The 24,894-nt window shown below is 38.8% G+C and overlaps 1 protein-coding gene across 7 annotated transcripts in view; it reads right to left on the reverse strand.

Moving 5' to 3' along the window:
• Positions 1–24,894, reverse strand: part of ST3GAL3 (ST3 beta-galactoside alpha-2,3-sialyltransferase 3) — a 189,228-nt gene that overhangs the window by 127,596 nt on the left and 36,738 nt on the right. For 5 of the 7 annotated variants that reach the window (XM_074906358.1, XM_074906355.1, XM_074906357.1 and 2 more), the window contains exons 3-5: positions 22,280–22,327; positions 20,128–20,262; positions 11,589–11,631 (exon numbers count right to left, since the gene is read on the reverse strand). In XM_074906358.1, coding sequence (XP_074762459.1) covers positions 11,589–11,631; positions 20,128–20,262; positions 22,280–22,327 — 226 coding nt within the window. The remainder of the gene's footprint in view (positions 1–11,588; positions 11,632–20,127; positions 20,263–22,279; positions 22,328–24,894) is intronic. The other 2 variants (XM_074906356.1, XM_074906359.1) reach the window with 2 other exon arrangements.

Consider the following 24,894-nt stretch of genomic DNA (forward strand, 5'->3'; position numbering starts at 1 on the left):
GGCAACGAAGCTGGTGCAGGGTCTGGAGCACAGGTCATGAGGAGCGGCTGAGGGAACTGGGGGGGTTTAGTCTGGAGAAGAGGAGGCTGAGGGGAGACCTCATCGCCCTCTACAGCTCCCTGAAAGGAGGGTGCAGAGAGCTGGGGATGAGTCTCTTTAACCGAGGAACAAGTGACAGGACAAGAGGGAATGGCCTCAAGCTGCACCAGGGAAGGTTTAGACTGGATATTAGGCAGCATTTCTTTCCAGAAGGGGTTGTTGGGCGTTGGAACGGGCTGCCCAGGGAAGTGGTGGAGTCCCCATCCCTGGAGGGGCTTAAGAATAGGGTTGACATAGCACTGAGGGATCTGGTGTAGTTGGGAACTGTCAGTGTTGGGCTGATGGTTGGACTGGATGATCTTCAAGGTCTTTTCTAACTGAGACAATTGTGTGATTCTGTGAAAACAAAGACACTTCCCCAAAGGCTACAGCTGTGGGGGAAAAAAGATCAACTAAGAATTCCCGAAGCATCATAGCCAAAACTACACTTTTACATCTGTGGATACTACTGTTTAGTAGATTAGAATGTCAAAATCCAGTGTTTAGCAGTTTTAAATGTCAAATGAAAAAATCAGTTACACTAAGGTTTTAATCACCAATACTTTCTTCTGAAAAAATGTAGTTTATTTCATTGCAGAATACAGCCAGGGTATGGAACACTTTATTTCAGAGAAACTCAGAGTGCTTTGCTGGGTGTGAGAGCACAATGGCACAGCAGAATTCAATGGAAAAGATCAACAGTGATTTATTATTCACTATTTCTCATATCGTTGGAACATCAACCAAAATGATCCTAAAAACAGTAAAACACTGACAGAAGGAAGCATTTCTTTTAATGTAATATGCAGTTAATCAATAGATTTCTTTACATCGGTATGATATAGGAACCAGATGTATAGATGGGATCAAAAGAGGTCTAACAGCATCCCCGATTTGGGAATACCAAAGCTTCCTCTCCTCAGCAGCTGGAGAGCAACACTGGATCAAAAATTGCCTCTCACCGGTGTATTTTTCTCCTTTCCTAAACAATTCTAGGGAGCACTTTGAGACAAGACATTGGGGCAGGCAAATCTTTGGTCAGGCCATTTTTATCTTCCCACAAAGAAAGTTCAACCCTTTCTGTTGCAGTAGCAGATCTACTGCACAGGCAAGTGGCAAAGGGGAATAAATCCCACTTGGAAAAATCTCTCAGCTACCTGATAGCAAAACTTTAACAAGAACAGTTCACAACACCTTCCCTTTGTGGTTTCTTTGGTAACTTTGCAAGGGTAAGGGTGATAAAGGTTGCCCTTTAAACTCTTCTTTGGAAGATCTGGACACTTATGAAAGAGTTGTTACTTCTCTTAACCAAAGGAAAAGACAACTCTGGATATGGCAAGAGCATTCTTTCTTTTTTTTTTTTCTCCTCCTGCACTGGGCTGAAATTGAGAGGAAAAAAAGCCACTGGTCAGTGAACAAATTGCTTTAGATGGTAAGTAGAGGCAATCTCACAACTGGGGAATGTGATTTAGCAGTAGTTTTACAAAATGCTGTATATAGTCATGAGGCTCTGAGTTTTTCTCACTCTTCTTTCTGAAACAGTAGTCCCAAAAAAACTGTCTTCACTGACCTATATTAGAGATAGTTGTAATGAATTCAAACAGATATCTAATTCATCCAGTAAGAACCATACCCAAGTCTTAAGAAAAGGAAGGCTACATATTGGGAGGAAAATGTTTCCTCTGGAAACACTGCTGTAAATACATAACCTGACCTGGAGGAACCCTTGCAGATACTGTGACTAAACATGCCCTCACAAAACTAACGAAAATCCAAATTGCTTTGGGGTAAATAAGTAAGAATAGCCAGAACCCTTAACAGTAAGAACAGCTGCAGAGGCTCCCAGATAAAAAAAAAAAAACCACACCACCTCTTCTGTTTACTCCATACATTGTTCTAGGGAATGCTCTTCTGCTAATATAACGCCTTTTTTTTTTCTTTCACATCAAAGAGCAGCTGCTTGTCTGAAAAGGCCATCCAACCAACATCCAAACTGCCATATGTAACCAAGATGAGTCAGAGAACAGAATAAAGTTTGTCTCAAAGAACTGTGAACAGCCCAATTAATCAGACCTTTCTTCATCTTATATCACCCCTAGCTTCACTGAACATCAGTCCTACATCAGAAGGAGGTTATTTGTGGCTCTGCAAGACAGAGGGAAGTGGTTTTCTAAGATGTTTGGTGTACAGGCCAAAGGAGAGCTCCAAGGCTCAGCGCTGACAGAAGTTTCACAGTACAAATTCTATCCTTTCCTCCTTGTTAATTCATCAAAATAGTAACACTTCACAAAATCACCTTAGCCTGAGTTTCACAATTATGAAATACAGCTTTGAATCCTGTACAGATCAGAGTCCCTGACTCAGTGAAGTGACACAACCACCTTTGGGGATTTCTGCCTTCAACGATGTAAAAAAGGGTCACTAAAAGAGGATGAAAAAGAACAGGAAGAAGGCACTGAACATTTTGCAGCTGTATAGGACACTGCTCACATTTCTCAGGTCTTCAAGATTAACCCTTTTAAAGTGTTAGAGCAAATATATTTTGAAGTAGGAATTAAAAGGTCTGAAATCAAACAGAAGTATCCAAACATATTCAATATGCAAATCAAAAACATTTTGTTTGTTGGCTTTTCAGATGATCCTTCTTTAATGAGCTGGAACAGATTGCATGGCAGACAAGGAAGAAGCAGCACACACGTTTAGTCAGTTTTCTGTCCCTCCCTTTGTGGTCCTGATTCTCATAGCTGAGAGCTGGACTTGGGCCGCAGCTAGTGCCAGAGTAGCATTTTGGCCTGTTCTCATTTCTGCTGTAAACTGAGAGAAATCACATAGGCTTCTGTGACACATAAGACTACAAACTATTTCATAAAATTTTTCTCAAAAGCAACTAAGAAAACCTCATCTGAGCCTCACAATTCAAACATCCACAACCTCAAAAACATTTTACAGCAACAATTGCTACGCAACTTCCTCCCTGACACGGCACATCAGACGCAGATGTAAGTAACCTTTCTGCTGTAAAGTAGCCTTCATCATGTTTTGTTCATTGCAGTGGGCATCACACAACGCCAGCTCTCCCACCAGCCCTTGTGAGGTCTGGGGTCCTTTAGGGTACTTCACCAGTGCAGATTTGGCAAGTGTGCCAACAGCAATGTCATGCTTCCTCAAGGAAAAAGCATATTCTGTATTTATCAGCTAATCAAAACTTACTTTGTCCTTCAGTTCTAGAACACCTTTAAACAGTAAAATATATTTTTACTAAGCAAGACTTACTGTCAGGTTTCCAGTCATAAGACTAGGAACAGAACAAGTAAACTAAAATACACCTCTAGATTATATTTAACAGGATTCCTTCAGTCTCTCACCTAGAGTTCCTCTAGTTTATCATCTCTGTAGGATGACAGAGTTCAGTCTCTCACCTAAAGTTCCTCTAGCCTATCGTCTCTAAGGATCATGGTTTCACAGCATGTCACTACCTGACAGATCACCATCCTCTCTTCTGCTAGGCAATTCTTCTCAAGCACAGCAACAAGGCTTACTGCCTTCTTTCAGCATAAATGAAATACTGTTTTCTTACCTAATAGATCACAGCTGTTAAAAGTATGTCTAGGTTTTACTGTCCTTCCCCAGCATGCAAGAAGTCTGTATGCATTTGTTTCACCAACTCTTCCCTGCCTCGATGACCTACTACATATACTTAAAAGTTATGTATGGCATTCTTAGCACATACAGACAGCAAATGTTTGACATCTCTGGTCACGTTACAGTAAAGCAGAAGACAAATTTAGAGGCAGACTGAGTAAAGTAAACTGTCTCTCCCCATACACCCCATTTACAAAACCTCCCCACAGCCAGCTACAGAAAAAAATAAATTAGGAGCTGATAACTAAGCTGTGTCTAGATATCACAGCATGAGTATTCTTCAGAGTAAGTGACATGCTTCAGAGGCAGGCTTGATAAACAGTATAATGTTCTCTTGCTGGAAGATGTGTGATTTCCATTCAACAATGAGATAAGGATTCCCTAAAACATTTTCAGGGGGAAACAAAAGGGAAGTAGATTTCTCTTTCGAGAGAGAACAGTGCTTGCCTGCAAGAAGGGATGTATGTCAAGCCAGGCAGGTGCAGAGTTGATGCTTGGTGATCACATACATGCCTTCGGGATTTCCAGAGGCAACTCTTGCATCAGTTAATGATAAGCTCCCAACTCCTTTGATTCAGGAAAGGCAGCAATAAATCACCTGTTTCCACAATGTGTATTGGTACTTTGTTCATTATGACCAATATCAAGAACACAATGATGAACACCAGCGTTTTAACAGAAAACCGTACCAAAACCCATGATCCCACGGAACGTATAGTCCTCGCAGTAAACTGTATAGCCAGTTAGAATGAGACTAATTCCTTTAATGGTCTTAATGCCGTATTTCTAACCTCTTTAACTGAAGTTTTGGGAATGACCACTATTTAGATAGTCCAATCCATTCAATTTTTCTTAAGTTATTCAGACAGCAAGAAGAGAACTTTGTAGGAGGATATTCAGTAACTAGAAACTAACAAGTTTACCAGTGCAGAAGCTGACCAAAACTAAAGTAACTTATCTCTTGAGTTTTAGAACAGTTTTCTGAAGGAAGAACATGAAGTGTGGCTTTTTATATGATCTTCCTCCAAGAGGGCCCCCCAGGAGGGCCCCAAATAATTTATGAGTTTATAGATAATCCCCAAATTGGGTTTTGCTACTAAAGTAAATTTAGCCTTCTGTGAATGCAATAACTGTAAAAATTTTTGCTCAATCAACAGTTAATAGAAACTTGTAAAGTAACTAGTTGTAGCCATATCCACCCCAGGAAAACATATATACATACATTAAATTAGGTTAATGCTACTGTGGTGAAGAACTACAAGCAAAGTAAGTGTTCCACCTTACAGATATGGAGGGGAAAAAAGAACTGAGCCTTTTGTTTATAGACTTCCCAGTTTTCATACAACTTATCTGATTGGTTAAAAGAACACAACAATGTGCAAACCCAGTCCTAAGAGGAACACACCAAGAAAGAAATCTGTCTCACAAATACCTGGCACCTTCATGGACATCCACTTGAAGAACAAGCCCACCTAACAAAAAGTGTTTCCTATTTAACATTCACACTAATTGGATCTATATGTATTACAGAGGTTTTTTTGTGGAAACTTATTGGCTGTAATGTTACTGTGCTCAGAATCAAAAATGAATCACTCCTTTTTGCTTTTACAATATTTGTACATCAACTTTTCTGCCAAGATTATGGAGAACCCCTAATGTTTGAAGATTTATTAATAATCTCTAGCAGTCCAAAAAGTCCTTAGCTACTTTAGAAATTCTTGCGAAGAATGTTGTCCAGACATTCCAATTCTAAAGCACATAAAACCTAGAGTATCTGCTGCTTGGATTTTTGTTGTTGATATTAAGGAAAGCAATTTTTTCTCCCCCTCATCCAAACAGAACAAAACTGCATGTATTTACTGCACACTTCTGTCTTTTCTATAAATACACTACCACTGTCTTCCCTTATATTCTTGGTAAAACTGATTTTCCATGAACACTTATTTCTTATGAAACAACTTATTGGGGCAAACAGTATAAAACTGCTCTAAACAATGCCCAGCCATTCATATTTTTTGCTTTACATTCTTTTCCCACATGGTTTGGTTCATAATTACTTCCAGCTTCAGGAAACTGGCCCTTTTAAAAGCACCAAACATAAGTTTTTGACTTTGTTTGCACTTAACAAATCAAGTAATGAATCAATTCTATCTAAAAAGCCAGTAATTCAGTTCTACAGTCTATCTTCTCCATTGACTGAGGTTGCGTCTAACACAGGAATCCCATAATTATCTAATGGAGACCTACATGAGGATTCCTTGTAAGAATTCCAAAGGATCAAAACTGAAAAAAACCAAAACGAGCTAAGAAGAGCACAACAAAGAAGCAGAGATGGCAGTTACATCCCACCCAAATGTGGGAGGTTTGATGGATGAACAACAAACAACCTGGTAACTGAATTACTGTGAACAGCTACAGTTCATTTTCTTAAATATTTGAAGTGCTCAAACAGATTGAAAGAGATTAGGTAGAAGGACATGAATTAAAAGTCAAAGAAAAAAATTAAATTAAATATAAATAAATAACCAACTGCCAGAAAAATACCAATGTCATAAAGCATGCTAAGCCTTGAAATAATCTTTCAGAAAAAGCATCAGAACACTCTTGCTTGTGATGGTCAAAATCCCTCCATTTAGCCTGTGCGACACACCCTTACCCCTGCCTAGGCACTGGGACTTCTCACTTCTTTTCTTTTTTCCCCTCTCAGGATCATAGGAATACAAAAAGACAAATGGGAAGGAAAACAGGGCAGAAAGAAATCCCACAGCAGCAGGCACAGGGAAAGTCCAGCATTCCAACACGCTTATTGTTTATTTTTACAGTGCTTAATGGCAAAGTACCACACATAGACACAAACAGTTCCAAAGCAACCTCCCACCCTAGAAACAAAATGGAAGGAAGGCACTCTGTTTCAGTTCTTCATTATTAAAGCTCTGAAGTAAAGAAATTTCAACAAACAGAAGTAACCCAATCTGTGTGTTGCCCTTGCCCAAACTCCCTCCGTTTTTACGGTCTTTTCAAAGTCTAGATCAAGTTTCATTTGAGTTTGCAGGGTGAAGATTGTTATTTCTGGCCTCCCTATGCCCCCCCACCCCCCCGACTCCATTTCTTTGTCTCTTCTTTTTAAAGCAAAGTTTGAAATTATCATGAATATTAAAAAAAAAAAAAATCTTTGTTGCACCTCCCAAATCTACTCAATGTCTAACAAAGCACTAAGCCCACTGGAAAAAATATTTCTCCTTTTAATTAAGTACTACCTAAAAATTCCCAAAGTACACAATATAAAATATATACCATATATTGTATAAATATAGTATAGTAACTATGTTAGTATGATGTTATTGTGGTCAATCATACCGATCTCGTAGTCATTTCTGTAACTAAGAGTGGTAGTAATTTTTTTTCCAGTTTCTACTCTTAAAAATTTTACTTTCAAGTTAACACATCATAATACCCACTATCTTTTTGTTTAAGTGAAGAATGATTCCAATAAGCTCAATCACATCTTCTAACATTTCAAACTTTATGAGAGAGTGGTTCTTCCCCCAAAGTCAAACCCTGGGACACTTCCTCCATCATTCATCAGTCAAGATTTTAACATCCAAGGTTTTGAGCTGACTGTGGCAGCAGGTGAAAAGATTCACCATCACCCAAGGGGAGCTTTTTTCTCACTGTTGTTTAGAAGCATTAAATTGCCAATCTAACTGCTAAAGCACATTTGAAAATAGTTTTTAAAGGAAGAGTTTGAAAGGAGGACAGAAGTAGCAGTCACTAGCTTCCATCTCACCAAGTAAGTGGCATGTTGGCTGACTAAGGAAAGCTGGTATAGAAACATGAGGGCAACAGTGAAAGGGGAAAGCCCCCAAATCACATGGATTATTACGAAAAAGGAGCTTTTCACATGCACAAGACAAGTGAATATATACTTGTAACATGCCAAGGCATAGTCAAAGTAATCGTTAAGGTGACTAAACCAAGCATTGACAGAGTAGCAAGTGACAGAATAATGAATGACCATGCAGCTGGGCCCACTAAATATGCAGTAAGACACAGACTATAATTAAGTACACGATCATATGTTGATTCTCCTACAGAAATCTCATGCAATTCAATGCAAACATAGATTTTGCTCAGAGAACAACACAGAATTTGTAGTGAATGAGACTCTTGTTTCTAGGACCTGGCCTGCCTCAAGGAACTACTACAATATAAATATTTAATAATAATAAAAGCATGCAACCCTTTGCCAAGCACAGATGTTAGAAAGTGACTGCAAATCTTGGCATCTGATGGCACCTAGTAATCCATTGGCTGAGTCACTAATGTGACTGATGGTCTTGGCCCCTCCATGAATTAAGACCGGTGGATTTTATAATTTTTTTTTTCTGTTGGTACTTTTCTCTATGCAACCAGTAAATGTTGGATTTTATTCTTATAGGTTTTAAAATTGTATGTGGCTCTGTGGCTTGGGAAACCCCTTGACCTGGGAGAATCTGATACAACTGGCCTGTTTCTGTACTTTGTGCATATTTTGTTTTGATATTCTAATTTTGGTAATGATGTTATGGTTGGTACAAGCATAACTAAAAGAAACTCCTCTTGCAACAGATCTTTTTCACTTATCTGGTCCTGAGGAGCCTTAGGTCTTGTTTTGACTGAGGAAACAACTAATTCATCAAGCATGCTGCCTACAGATGTCCTCAGCTTTCCATTCATTCTGTATTTCATTAACAAACCCCACCTGGATACCATCCTGCTTTGGATGGAAAAGACTTTCCAGACAAGAGTTAGCCTAAGCACAGGCAGCAGAAAAGAAGCATCTTGCTTCTTGATATTCTCCTTTCTGACAAGCTCAGAGCAACAAGACTTCTGGTCAGAACCAGCCATTCCCATGAAGCATCTGTACAGTATCTCTAAAACTGGCCATCCCTTCCAGATGAGATTCCTAGCCACAGCATGCTCCCCAGTGCTATAGCAAGGCATGCATCAGACATACAGTTCCCACAGAAAACAATCCTCAAGTACTTCTGAAAGATTTTCTTACTAAAGTGAACAAATCTGGTTCATTACCATTTCCATGAACTCAAAAAGAACCAATGAACAGAATCATTACATTGCTGTTACCACAAGAGACTGAATTATATCTGAATAACATGCCCCGGACATCTACATGGTAGAGGACACTAAAGTACTAATACATGAAAAAATCAAAGATACTTTATAGAAAATGTTAGTCCTCCAGGTCATCAGTTTAAGTGACATCAACTAACACAGCCAGAAACAGATTTTGAACAAATGAAAGATTAAGGAAAAGAAGAGAGAAAACTGATTGTTGCCCCAAGTGCTTTAAGTCACATAAGACTCACATGCTGTCAGTTAAGTGAACCCTATAAAGTTATGATCTATGGCAAAATTCCACCAGAACAATTATATCACAACAGGCATAACTAAATTATTTCTGCAATAAAGTCACCAGTGCAGAACATATTACCTCTTTCAACTCTAAGCAAATTTTTTAACCAGAAAGTGCTTCTACAATGGTACCATCTTGACTGAGTCACAGAAAGTTCCACTGAATTCAGTGTGTACTTAGAAAACATATTTGGTACCCTGAGCACACATGGTGAACTTGTGAAACAGCAGCAAATTCCCCTAGGCTGTCACCCATTTCTCTTTGAAGATTTAGTATGTTTTATGGGATTTTCAACTTTTTTTCTGGCTCCCTTGCTATTGAAAAAAAAAAAAAATTAGAGTAACTCAGGCTGGATGGGAACTCTGCAGGTCATCAGGTCCACTGTCAAAGCAGCACCAGCTTTACTTCCACAGAAGAAACAAACAACAAAAAGGAAAAAAAAGACAACCTAAAATCAAAAGACAATTACAGTAAAAAAAAAAAAAAAAAAAAAAAGGTTATTTCACCTATGTATAGTACTTCTTTGCTCCTTAACTTAACCTCATAATATTTATTTTAATTATGCTCATGTTATTACAAGCCTTTCTAGAAGCTAACTTTATGGCTTTGAAAAGCAAACATGCATATTTAAGGTGCTATATAAATATCTTTTTTTAAAGTAGTCAACAAAATCTTTTATTAAAAATAATGGAGAGTCTTTATGATGGGAGGTTTCAATAAAGAATTTTAGGGTTTTAGAAGCCTTCAATTAGGTAAAAACTTCACTTGGCCTCATGCTAAAGTATAAGAAGGAGCAGGCCATGTCTCAAGAGAGCTATAATCAAGGGGAAAAAAAAGGATGTAACGGAGGCTTGAGAGGAAGGAAGACTCAATGGGACTTGCTAAAAGCAACAAAGAAAAGGACAGCAAACACAGAAGGAGAAATAGGAAGAGCAAGACTGAAGCAGTGGTTTGGACACAGCACACACTGATGTTCTATATAACGCCGGTGTGCCCAAAGTGTGTGGACAGTCAATGGGCATGTTCAATAAAGCCAACACTACAAAATAAGCAAAGTAGTCTGGAAAAAAACCCAAAATCAGACTACTTAACTTAAAAACCATTTTTCCTTTACCAACACCAGAATATTCATTCAGCGGTTACTTACCCACTTCCCAGTTTTTGACTATTCTCTTTGCTTTGACTTCTACATGTATAAATTGAAGATAATGTAACATCTCAACCCACAGTGTTTTAAGGGTACATATGCTATTGTCTCTAAATCACAAGGATGTCCCAATACATAAATTCAATAAAGAAAATCGGTAACTATGCAACCAGTGTGGATTCTAGTCAGCATGCAACAAAACCCTCACAGAACTCTACGTTAAATGAGACCAAAAGAAACCTTGACCAGCTATTAAAGCAGTAAATGCCGCCTTTCCTGCACACAGATACAGTCTTCAGGGGTAGGAAAACAAACAAAAAGTTTATATTCCTTCTCTCATGCGTGTTCTTCTACAGCACCTTTTTGCCAGTTAAGTTACTATAGTAGAGTTTATGCACCCAGCTGCTTCTGTAAAAGAAGCTTTTACCTAGAGACTTTTACCATTTCCTACAAACAGCAATTCCCATAACCCTTAGGAGGCTTTTCTTTCAGTATGGAAGCTCCCAAGCTGCTCAACAAGACTAAACTCAAAACTGTTACACCCCGTAAGTACAAGGAAACTTTCTAAACATTAAGAATGGTTTTTATATTCACATTGTACAGGGGATGCATTCTCAAGTCATTCAATGCCACTAGATTGCTTCAGTGCCTTTTTAAGTAGTAGAGGCAAAAGGCTTTTAGCAGTCCTTTTGCTCCCAATACCAGAATTTCTGCAAGGCTGTTGACCTCAGAAACAGAGTCGCTAGTGACGCCTAGTGTTAAGAACTTCAGTCTCAATTTGACTTATTTATGGCAAAGAGGATGAGTATCATCCTTCAGCACTTTGTTGCTGTTCTGACACAGCAAATGGTCACTGCCTTGTGATGAGGTTCTTTCCACTCCAGTTTACAAACAAAAATAGTAGTATCCATTTTTAAAGAAACAAGTGGAAAGGAAATACAAACTTCTAAGCATCCCAGTAAATTGCAGACTGACACTCCTCTTGCTTTGAAATGTTTAATACATTCTTCCTCACTTGGAAGATTAACAGCAGGATATCTAGAGCAGACTGAGTGTCATGGCTTCAGGTGGACATTTATAGCCTCTTGATCAGTCATTAAGGAATTAATGACAGTGAACCACAATCCAAGCTGGCCAGCAAAGCCTAGTGTAACGAAAGAAGTTGTAATTGCCAGCTTGCTGCAGGACTTGGCTGTCCCAGGTAGAAGTGTATAATCCAGTAAGCCAACTGCCCAGGTGACATTAAATTTGCTTACAACATAAATCTGTGACTACGGAAACAAAGAAGAGTCCTACTGTTCTACTTACAATTTTGAGTCCAGGTTCAGGAGAAAGCCCAGTTTGTCATATTCTGGAAAACAAAAGCAAGGGATACAATATCATAAAAACTGCAAGTGTCTCCTCTGCAAAAGGCACCAAAAAGCAGCAAGTCCTTATGGAAAAGCAATAAACATTTCTAACAAAATAGCTACATAGTAGTTTCTATTTGCTAGCACCTGTTATCACAGATAATTTTTACCTCAAGGTGTTCCCAAATTAACATTTCTGAATCTCCAGAAAATACTAAAGCAAGAGAATGTGCAGGTAAATCATTAATTCAGAAATCACTAGAATAACCAAGATATCTGTAGTCATAAAAACAAAGCACTACTGAAACCATGCATGCAATGATATACAGAGTTTTCTTGCTTGCAGTAGAGATAATTTTGCCCATAATTTGTATGACACTCTTCCTAGGTCCTGACGTGGTAGAGCTTTGAAATTTTTCTTGATTCCTTGTCTATTCCAACCCACAACTTTGTAATCAAGCAGCCCTTCTTCAAGAGAAAGTCACTCACGGTGGAAAAAATGCTTCAAGTTCATGTGATGTTGTTCAATAGGAAACTGCAAAGTCACAGTTTATTCTACAAACAGGGAAAAGCTACAGAAACAAAGTCATCACTCAGAACATCTGTAACTCTCCTATCAAGTAAGCTTTGCATTCAGCATCTCTGAATACACTGTGATCTTGTAAATCAACTACTTGATACAAAAAATAAAACTACTAGAATTCACACAAGATACACAAGAAAAACCAAAAGGTGTAGTGTCCTTGCATTGAGTTAAGCTCAGGGGCCTCCTCACACTGAGATCCACTGGATCTCACTACCATACAATAAAAAAGCCCAATACAAACAGGGAAGTAAAAGATAATCCCTCCAGAGCTTAACGATCAGGATGTATTAAAATAAGCAAGAATTCTCATACCCTTTTTAGAAAGAGCTCAGTGGAAATAGAGAAGTTTGCTTTCCTTTATGAAACACCACCAGAATTTCTGCTGCAGTAGATTACCTAACAATATCACAAGCTTTTCATCACTTACTGGCAGAACAGAAAAGCCTAAACATGTACTTAAGACCAAATGATTGCACCAGACCAGATAGGTCAGTGTAAACTGTGCCATTGATTTCAATCCCATTAAGATTTAATTCCCGAGCCAAGGCAAGAATTACATCTGACATAACTTAGGTAACAGAAATTGCAAAACGTGTGCACTTGATACTGGCACATACTATGTGTTCTCTGCCGGCACCCGCCTGCCACCCACCATCCCTGTTGCACTTGATGTTAGAAATGCACCTGTGCATCTCTCCTCCACCTTTCACATACTGACAGCTGTGTTTCCCCCATGTGCTGCTTCCCTCCTAACTTCCTCCAGCTTATTCCTCCCACAAGAAATTATTTCCTGTCCAACCTTACCACCTCCACATGTAGGATCATGTGTAGGAACATATCCATTCCAGGAAAAAAAAAAAAAAGCCTTCAATTTTTATTAACTCTTCCTTCTTCCAAAGACAATATCCATACTGCACAAACAGCAGAGATTTTTTTTTTTTTTTCTAAAACATCTACAGCCACTGACCAACCTGTCATCAGTCTTATCCCATTCAAGCTAACATTTCCTTCTTCCCAATAGAAAATACAAGAAGAAGAAATGCAGTAAGATACATCACTTCTAACTACAACAACATCCTGGGCTTTCTACTAACTCAGCACTTTACAAGCTTTGCAGCCAAGGCACCAGAAAACACACACATACTAAATGCTAGACGCCACAGATGACATACCTCCATTGCAATGTTTCAGAAGATTTACCTTCTGTCACATGCATTTCACCTTCCCTAGGTTTAAAGTGGTTATTTTTGATACTCACCAATGATTACTAGCAGAGGTGTAAAGTAAAAAGTAAAATTATGTATGCCAACTATCTTGCAACAGGCACTTTCAGAAAAAATGTATCGAGTCTAACAAAACAACATTTCAGGTTTCAAACTAGAAGCTCAGGTGTGTTCTTGATTTTCAGTAGCGTGTAAATTATCCTTTCAGGCTGTAACATCAAACCAGAAGCATCTGTGCTCCTTTCTCTTGCCTGGCTGCTGAAGAATGCAAACTATTGCAGGCAGAGAAATGCTGCTCTCACCATGGGCCATGTCACACTCATTGGGGCTTTTGGAAGTCACAGCAAACTACTGGTTTGGAAATTAATCTCTATCGCATGCTGCTCCGCCAGGAAAGACACTAGGAGCCTCTAAATTACAGATTAGAAATTAGCTGCCTTTTCAGCAAAAATGAGAGTCTTGTTACAGACTTCCAATGTCATTTATCCGTATCACTATGAATACAGGGGCCAAAAGTGACTGCAACACACAACAGTGCAGGCTACATGCTGGCTGGAAGTGGTCTGGACTCACAAAAGACAGATAAAACCCCAAATACCAGGAGAAAGCCAAACACACATAGCCCAGCTGCAGGAAAAGGCAATCCTTGTCTGGAGTTACTTATTTAATTTAGAACAAAATAAAACGCAGACCCACTAAATCAAAGACAAGTACAACTGAGTCTAAAATACGGTATGGTCAGGGTGTGATGATTACAGGAGATGGACTGAGCTGATCACAGCTCACTGCTAGAGAAAGGGGCAACCCCACTCCTACCCTTTCCTCCCTTAAAAATACTGGCTGCAAGAGCCTGCCTCGGCACTCATGTAACGTCTCTGTGCCCTAACCTACAAGATTGCTTTCATCTCCCATCACGTTAGTATAAAGCCTTATTCACCAAGTTAACCATCTAGACAAAAACATTTCCCACTCTTTCATGCAGTGGGATAAAGAAGTGCTAGAATATTAGAGAAAACAGAACAAAGCAGCTAGAGGGAACAAAGCAGAAATACTCCAGCATCTCCACCAAGAACTAGCTTGGATCAGCTGGCCATGTTAACTCTGGTTTGATGCTGGCCTCTGCCAACATCATCACGCACACCCCCCCATTAGGGGGTCTCTGCACTGAAGCACAATGCAGAGCTACTACTGGCTCTAGTTCTGGAGAACTCCCTTCAGATCTAACCAGGTTGTAAGGTCTGATCCAGCTCAGGCCATGCCTGACCCACCAGTCTCCAGACGAGGCATTTATATGGCTGTGTGGAATAAGATATTTTTTTTTAAGCCAAAAATGAGTAAAGGTAATAACTTATTTTGCATCCACTAGAACAACATCATGGAAAAGAATCTGAACATTCTCAGCCCACAAGAGACTGAAAGGCCCATGAGGGCTCAAAGCAACAGTATTAAAAGAGAGCAAGGCAATAATCTAAGGACCAGGCTTACTTGTGCTAGGAAGATACAGATCTCAGCTGACAGTGTGGTACAGTAGTGTACAGAAGCACAGAAATGAATGAACATGGGAAATTAAGTTTCATCATGCCCCATAGGAACAAGAAGTCTTCTTAAGTCAGAAATAAAATGCATTTCTACATTTCCAGGAAGGTCGGAATTGAATAAGAATCTAATAACTGACAACAATTTCACAATAAAGCATGTAATTAGGATTATATGAACAGAAGTACAGCCAAGCATAGCAATTTCTATAAATGATGCCAATCTTGTGCCAAATTCAATGCTGGCATTAGCATGGAAATTTCTCCCAAGTATCCAACAGAAATCCAGCTACCAGGCAGCAAGTGAGAAATGCGTTGTCAATGTCTGTAAACTCCCTACAGACCACCCAAAAAGCCATAAAGCACAGCATACAATATCTATCACGTTTTCAAATTACATTTTGCATCTGTAGCCAATATAGCTATATACAAGCAAAATGGGCAAATTTTTCCCCTTATGCTACTAATCTGAAATCAACAATCCAGGAATTAACTTGGCTCACCGGTTTTATCCTCCAAACTACCCGTAACTGATTTCACTGATGACTTGAGGACTATTAGCAGCTAGCTACTTAGAAGTACAGTACAAATAACTTTGCCCACAGAAATAGAAAATTAATTTAAACTGTTTTTAAAAGATGGGCTATATGTGGTTCTAATTCTCTCTGTGTTGAACTGGTAATTGCAAGCACAGTGGGGAAGGCAGAATGTTCCATTTTAGTTATTTTATTCAAAATATTCCTGTTTGACAAAGAAATCAGTATGACACTCAAGAGACTCTCCTATCAAGAACAGCTCAGACCACCCTGATACATTTCATCCTGTCCAGTGCAGTTTGGTCTCTGCGGAACTGAGGCTCCAAGCCTTCATCACTGTCCACATGCAAGTTCTACATCTGTGGTAAAGGCCAGGTAAAATGACTAACCCTGCAATGAAAAAGGTCAAACACCTCACATTCACCTTGAACAAAGAAAACACATATGGACAGTTATAAAAGTTCAGCTGATGTAAAATAATTCTGCTAGAACTCAAGAGACAAGAAAGAATTAATGAAAAAAGTCATATGCAATGGATCAACTGAAAAGGGCAAAAGAAAGGTTTTCTTCCAAGGTTAAAAAAATACTGCTCAGGATTACCGAGCAACAGTGAAAGTACTGGACAAACAAGGACTTAATGTTGCATCCTTTCCTTAGGATTTTCATTTTAACCTCTTCAGTAATGGAACTTACTGACAAAAGCATTATTTTCTGAGGCTATTTAAATAACTAAGGAAAAAAATAAAAGAGATTGCAAAGCCAAGATCAGAACAGGTAGAGCTGAGGCCACCTGGTCTCCTCAGCATTGCCCTGCATAGACTGCACACATGCCTATGTTCACCTGCATTTACTCTTTTGTGTCCAAGTTTAACAGTCTTTTGCTCCAGGTTGTCCAAGTGACATCAGGGAGAACCTCGAGTATACTGGTAAGACAAAGTCCAGTCCTTGGTGTCTTTCCCTGCTTTATAAAAATACACAGAAGCAGCAAAACTGACATCTGTAAAGACAACTGCTTAACCCTTGCAGCCCAGCGCCAGAAGCATGCCTCACCAATCTACGTCTGTGTATAACTATCCACCCATTTGACATTCCCACCACGTGTGTTTAAAAAAAAAATAATTCTTCAACAACTTCTAATACAGCCTCTCTTAAGCTTTCTTTTTTTCTGAGGAACAAAAGAACTTCATTAACCAGTACTACTTCAGCAAAACTTGGAATTTCACATCTATTAAAAATGCTTACAGACTGTGCAAACTGATCTAAAGACACCAGTTCTGCTGCACCGAGCTCAGTATTCATTTTCCAGATACTGCACCTGATGAAGACGGCCATATGCTATGAAAATGGATACACCAAACGCTACCAGAACTACTGAAATAAAAACCTGTGAGTTCAAAGAAGGGAAGGGAGAAATCTGTCTCCAGTCACAAACCCCTGCATGCCCTGGTGACACCTAAAATCGTGAGGATACTACTTATTGTTTCAGTTTCAGATTTAGCAGCAAAAGGAAGTAACTTCCAGCCCTATACCTTGAGGGTGGGTTTTTTCCCCCCCTGTAATTCCTGATTAGGGCCCCCAAAGACATCAGGCACAGCTCTACAGCCTGAGGAAAGCAATACACCAGAGGCATCTCCTTCATTATACACTGCAACCACATTATTCACCCCCCAGGCACAAGAACAAATAATCAACTACTTGCTGATAGTGCTGTACAGGTCATCCATCAGGAAGCTCTTTTGCCTGCTTGTCTTACCTCCAAAATAGGTTTAACAGAAGAAAAAGGTCATTCTAAGATATTACATTTTAAAAGGCTCTGGTTACATTAACATGGACTATGTAACTCCTTACTGCTTTTTTTCCTAGTAAAACTATAGCAACCTTCAACAGCAGAAAAGCAACTGACTGCTTTAAGCTGAATTGATTAAATACACCAATAGATGAAAAATTTCCTCCTATGAACTGCATATGCCCCTTTTCTTTTCCCAGGGAGTCATCTGTTTAAGGCCAGACAGCAACCTTTGCTAAATAAACAGTTGTTTCATTTACTACTACGTATCTACTTGGCTAATGGAGTTAATGCTGCCCTACTGAATCTTCCAACATATTCTTTATTTTAGAAATTGTATCATATTTCCTAATAAAAGTCAAGAACAATATTAACAAAACAGTAAACTATATTGGCTTTTAGTGACTTACAAGATGTACTGACTTGATGCAGAGAGGTGCCACATGATAGAGAAAAATCCCATTAAAATACTTTTATTTTGAGGTATTCTTTAAGCCACTTCTTGGCACTTGCACCTCAACTCATTCACAGCTGTATTTTCAACTGGAGGAATACAGCATTAATAAGATGACAGATGATGATACCGAACATGCTGGCAAAGTCACGTAAGGACTAAGCAACCAATACATGACAGTCATTGGCAAAGATTCAAACAGCTCCCACAGCCTACAGCTCAAAGAAATAAAGAATGAAGTAGAACTTCATTAATCAAAAATGAAACGGGAAAAGCATTTTTGCAGAATGAAGCCACTAAATCCAGCAGAAAAAATATATAATCTTTCCCATTTATTTTCTACTTTACAGGAATGCAGAAAAATGAATCATAATTTCACGTTTCTTTTCCCATGATTACCACATGACAGTCAGAAATGCAATTTGGGGGAAAAAAACCAAACCAAAACACAAAAAATCCAACATACCGGAACCACATCAGCTCCAAATACAAATTAAATCTTTTTTCCTCAAACCAAGAACATCTACCAGAGCCTCACAAATTCTATTAATTAACATAATGTCTAAATTAATTACCACTAACCCTAGAAATCTGGGAAAGATCAGAGTTTCTAATTGTAGCCATCTATACTACCAGACTCTCACTGAGAAAGTCAAAAAACAGCAAGTGATCTTCTGCAAATCAATGTTTTTCCTCTAATGCTAGGAATCTGTCACTGCATCAAATTCTACCAATTTGACAGCTGACAGTTTCAGTTGTATTCCTATTCCCGGCCTCCATCCATACCACTCTCCATCTATAGGAAAGTAGTCACCAAATTCACTCCGGAGTTGTATTTAGGACAGACACAGGATTTTTCTTGTCCTTCATAAAATGGTTATCTGAGCATCTGCAGCAGCTGAAGGAAACAGATAAAGTTTTCTTCATAGTTCTCACAGCTTCTCCCAAAATGGTTAAGGACTTTAGCAGAAGTATTTACTAACAGCAAACTCCCAAATCAGCATGGATTTAAACTTTCAGATTACTCCACTATCACTGTGAACACAGCATCTAGAATCATGGTCTTGCATGTGGGCTTTCACAAGCACATGAGCTACACGTGAGCTACAGCAGATATGCTACTCTCAAGCAAATTTTAAAAGCTCCATTTTCTTTGCATAAGTGAAACTTTTGATAAGGGTTAAGAATTAAATTAAAAAGCAACAACAAAGTTAAAATATTCAATCAATTTGGGCAAGACCTAATTAGCACTTGGTTGCTTGAGAAGTTAGAACTATCATGTTTTAAACCTGCAGTGAGAACACCTGCTATACAACCGGTGGCCAGTAATGCCATCAGACGTGTCTAACACCACTCTAAGTCCTACAGCTATAAGGTGTTTAGAACCTCAATATTTCCAGTAAGCACAACAGCAGATGGGAAAGTTGCTCATTCAATGCACTCCTATCCTAACGAGCCTTAGAGAAGAAAAATTTAAATTGCTTGTTCTCAGACACAGGAGGTAGAAGTCTTGAACAAAAATAGCAGGAGTATAAATCTGACTTTCAAGGTCCAATGTTTGATTTGCTAGCAACGAAGTAAAACAGAGCAACTAGAGAGGGATGGAAAAAAATAAATAAGAGGAGTACTAGCTGTCTATGGCAAGCAAATGAAATCTAGGTCTCCTCAAACACCCCGTGTCCTGCTTAATGTTTCCAAAGTTCAGAGCATGATACTCTTCTTTCTGAAAGTTTCAGCTGAAACACTGGCCTAGACATCACATCAAACATTTAACTTCACTGCTCAGTCTTTCAAGGGAAAGGGCAGTCATGAAGAGAATCACAAAAACATCTGGACTTGGGAAAGCTAGACCATGGGGTGAACCTCAGACAGTTCAGTCTCACTCCAAGTATATTTGATTCTCACATCCTCTAGGCTAATAATCTTCTGTGAAGCAGTATTTTAAGGCTCCACAGCAAGATGATGTTCTGAACGCTCAGTTCAGAAAGTTTATCCAGAATAACCTAGAGAGTATAATTAATCTGAGATATATAAAGACAGATTTCCAACCTGCCTGAAAACTGAGATTTGCATGTGGGACAGAGTTAAGGGGAAAACCAAGATAAGGACAAACAGTCAATTCAAATAAAATACAGAAGCTGCAATAAGACATTGCCCTTCACATGACACAAAAAGTACAAAAGAGCAGTTCTAAGGAGCTATTTAATATGCACATATAAGTCGATGAGTACTAGTTTCAAGCAGCATGAAATCTTAACAGGGAGACTATTATTCACAGCTGTTTAATTCTGTCTAATAATGAAAAAGGTATATGTATTTTTATGTTTCAAAGTATGTAACTTTAGTCCCTTCTTACCCCAACCTGAAACATCACCTACTAGGAATGGCTGGGCCTGGAGCTGCCATTGTTTCTGTGGGTTCTTTCTGGGCTCTGTCTTTTCCTGGGTCTGCAGCAAGGTGAGATGGGATGGACAGCGGAAGCACAATAGCCACAGTTTTTCTTTCTCTCCTTCCTGTTCAACAAGGAAAGCTATCCCTCAGTTGGATGGACATCACACATCTTGACATCTTATTACACATATCAGTTCAGAGCAAGTTAAAGTTTGCAGCACAGTGAATGCAAAGTAGTAGATATGAAAGCAATAAACATACAACTCTCGAACATTTCTGAGCCTCCCTTCTCAAATATGTGAGTTTTCTTCATATTTCTTCAATGAAATTCAATCTTGTCACAGTGGAAGGGTTTACAAAAGATCAGATTTTACTGTCTTACTCCTAACCAATCCAAGCTTAAGTTGCAATATACAAGCAGAACAAAGACCAGTGCTTTTAAAACAGACCCAGACAGTCAGTTGGCTTACATTAACTTGTCTCCCACCCTCCATATTAACAGAACTCCAAAGGACACAGAGCAGTTGAACTATTTTTCATAACTAAGTTTACCACCCTATAGGTAGTATCATAACACAACATTTATGACTAACTCCATAGATACCCTGCACTGGAAGCTATCCACAGGCTTAACTGTTTTCACATCAGTTAGAAGCCAAGATAGTATTAGGGAAAAAAAAAAAATCCGTAGCAGGTAATATTTACAAGTTTTACTCCCGATCAAATTCAGGTCTTAGCTGTACCAACATTAATCCAGCATAACTCCAGTGTGGGCATGCTGATTCAGACATACTCAGTTGTGATCCAAATATTTGCCTGAATTTTACTCCTAGATTTTGTATCTCAAGCCTATGCAACTTCCCCTTACTTTTGCAGACTAGAGAAACTACCACGCAGTACAGAAGTAGGCAGGCAACAACACACTTCAGTTATGACTGGTATTGATTAGAAGGGAGATAACAGAGGGTCTCTTTCCTCCATAAACATATCCACTCTGCACTCAGCACCCTAGAGGTACTCACACATCAGATCATGCACCCACAACAGATCCATTTCAGATATAAGTTTTAGAGAAGATGCAAGAAGAGCAGAAACTATTTGGGGTGTTGTGAACAAAGCAAGTTACTACCACTAGCTCAGGGGTTAGTAAATCGGAAATCCGTGTTCAAGCTTTGCTGTTAGTACTAGGCAGCAGGCTCTCTTTCAAACTGCGCAGGCAGAAGACAGGTGCTATGTTGGAAGGCAGCATGTTCCCCCTACCAACCTAAGAGGAAAGGCTAGTACGCAAGGTAAAATATAAAACCTTTACTTGGATTATTTTTTCTTTTCTGCAAGACAATAAATATCCCCATCTTTTAAGTGTTACGGGGTTTTTAAGTTATAACAATAATTCTTAACCTTTCACTTACACTTCATATATCATATACATCCATTGTAAACTGAGTTTCATCAAGTATTGTGCTCACTATGGTGTGCCTTGGCTATAGCTCATATATTACACATAGCCAAAACGACAGTTGCTGGTTTCATGAAGTGCCCCCAACACAAAAGAATTTTTTATTTCTGGTTCAGTTTAACTGAAGGTCATGCTCAGGTTCCAAAGGAAATTAGATTGGGCAGGATTTGCCCTGGGGCTCAATAATACTGGTCAATCTCCACCCAAAAAAATAAAAGTTTCCAGCCCTATTTGTTTAGCTACGACTTTTTTGCCTTCCCCTTCCTGGAAGCATTCCTGATGTCTTTCCCCAAATAACTCAACTGTTTGTTTAGCTGAGAAACTCTCCTAGTAGCATGGAACAGTTTTTCTTCAGCTGGTGGGTGACATCATCTTAATGCCTTTCACATGAGAAAAGAAGCACAAGCTGCATCACTAACACATGTAACATGTCCAGGTCATCTCGGTAATGATAACAGGCCTTGCTTGGTAATGGAAGGGTCCCACATGTTAATCCTTGTGTCGCACTAAGACTTTTAATACTTGCACTACACTTAGGAAAGGCTCTATTTACCCACTTTGGCTAGATGGTTGATTCCCACAAAAGTCTGACTCAGTGACCTGCCTCCCAACATGGCTACCATGTCTAATTAAGTAGAAGCCTTGTCATGAGGTGGGAGATAGAGAAGAAGGCAATGTTGTACCTGAGCCTATTGTATGTCCAACGGAGTCAAAGGAAAGAACCACTGAATCTGTAACACAAGAGTACAAGTTCATTTTCCCCTTTTTCTTAGTACCATTTCTCACTGTAACATTTTCTTGTTATTTTGCTTAAATAACTCCTTATGCTGCCTTCCGCCAGGAAGCAGAACAACTTCTACACCAGCCAGACAAAACAACAGGCATCTAGCAAAGGCAGAACAGTGGAGAATGCAACAAACCATGATATCATTACCAAATGAAGTACCTACAATTTATTGAAAATAATTTCATTACACCTAATAATCTTGGTCAACCTTACCAAAACTGAATCATAATATGCTTTTGACTGCTAGACTGGAGAGCTTTTTCTCATCAAATTTATTCTCAATATTTTGTCCCTACTTTGAGGACTCACCTATTATGATCAGTTCTTCCCTGACACTGTTTGCTAAGCCAAGTATTTTGTCCTCCTTGCAGTTCTCACCATGTTTTCCACATCTTTACTCACACTAGTGACTCCCCAGCTGAACGCATTTCAAATTACCAAAATCCTTCACCTGTATTCTATATGCAGCATGCATGACAAATATCAAGAAAATATAACCTCTCTACCTGATACCATTTTATTTTGCCATCTGGGGATGACAATAGTGCTTTTGTCCATGATCGCAATGACAACTCTTGCCCACCAGTTAACGCCCAATACTTTTAGTTACCATTTCATTCGATGTGACGCACTTCGTTTCAGTTGTGGTTTACAGTTACTAGTTTTTATACATGCAGTTTGATATTTGGCCACATAGAAACCATTATTGCCTGCTTTCACTAAGCATACCCCATGATCCAGATCCCTTTATTAGTCATTCATTTTCCTCATATACCACTCTCCCAGACTAGAACTTGTTTGCAGAATTTATCACCAGCAATGCAATATTCTGTTCCAAATGGAGCTGCAATAGGGCACCATGCTCAGTGGTGGGGGTTTTTTTCCAGCTGCATTCTTACTTGAGACAAACCAACACTTATTTTGGTAGGATGCCTCCTGGTTTGCCATCCATTTTGATGCCAAAATGAAGGAGAAAGTCTGCTGAATTCTACTGCAGTGGAGCAGAATTGGGCCCAGAACTTAAAGACAACTTGTCAATGGGTAAAACACAGCAAAGAACAAAACACCATGATAGGATTAATAATTTTATGGAATGAGAGGTTTTAAATTGACACAGCAATAGTAGAACTGCCTTTCATCTTCAGCTAAATGAATAGATTGAATTCCTTTAAGTTTCTGTTTGTGACTTAGGCCTCAGATGTGATCAACTGATCACACATCCCTTGCAGCACCACAGCAGCTGCCTCAGTGCAAGCCCTTGGTGCAAGGCAAAAAGCCCAATCACAATCAGATTTAGTGTGCTGAAAAGAAGTTAAGCTCCCGCTGCATCACCTTACATTTGGGGAGGCTACAATCACAGTCACTGACAGTTACCACATTTCAGCTGACAATAACTTAACATTGGACCGAGCCCTTGGTTTTTCTATACTGTGTTTATTTTGCAAATCTTACAAATTCAATGAGAAATTTTCAAAATAAACATAGTAAAACCGTTCATTTAACTGGATTTAAAACAATTTTTAAAAAGGTCTGTGCTGTCCAAGATCCAACACTGTGGTAGTAACATTAAACAAAATAAAAAAAGATATTACTAGTCTCAAAACTTATTCCAGTAAAAATAAAAATCCATCTGGACTTAACAACTGTATTTCCTCTGTTGGGAATAAAATTCAGACATTTATATATTATTCAAAATAGCAAGGGGTTTAATTCATTTTAACTGCGTTAAATTCATCTGCCATCAATTAATTCTGAAGTATCTCTGTGGGGTTCTACTTCTAAAAAACTGTTGAGATTTTTATCAACATAAAGTATTGCTTTGTAGTTAATGCCAAATTTAAATGTTGTTCATTTTCCTGCAATATATTTTGCATTCAAACACTGCACATGAAATATTAGGACTTATCTAAGAATGGCTGAAAAAAGCATTGCAAGCACCAAATTAATCCCATTATTGCAGTCTACTAAAACAGTATAATGTTTCACTCACTTAACCAAGGACAATGTCTTCCTCACATAAACAAAAAAATTCCAAGCAGAGTAAACGTGAGCTCCCTTTTCCAATCCAGTTCTCCATGTGACTATTAGTTTCACAGTTTCAATACCAAATTCACTGTGAATAACCTGTATTACTGTCAATTCCCCCTCTACCCCCACATGTAATTTCACAAACCATGGATCTTTATTAAAACACCGTGTTTATTTCTGGCATTAACACTTCAAAAGGAAAGAAGCTATAAATTTGAAAAAGGCTGAAGATAATCGTGTGTCACCTTTCTTCCACCGAGACAACTATTCACATTCAGCCAAATTCAGAGCTACAGGTTATTTTTGTCAGAAGATGATGGAGATAAGTATTTCTTTGAAGTAAGCCAGATTTATTTGCAAATACACCGAGTCCTGCTTCCAAACATAAGAAAAAAAGTTTCTTTGCTTCTAGCTTCAAATCTCTTCCAGTCATCGCTCAGTTCAAAATCTTCCCGGCTTTCTAAACTTCTTTTTTTTTTTCAG

The sequence above is a fragment of the Athene noctua genome, chromosome 5, assembly GCF_965140245.1.
Source record: "Athene noctua chromosome 5, bAthNoc1.hap1.1, whole genome shotgun sequence".
NCBI lineage: Eukaryota > Metazoa > Chordata > Aves > Strigiformes > Strigidae > Athene > Athene noctua.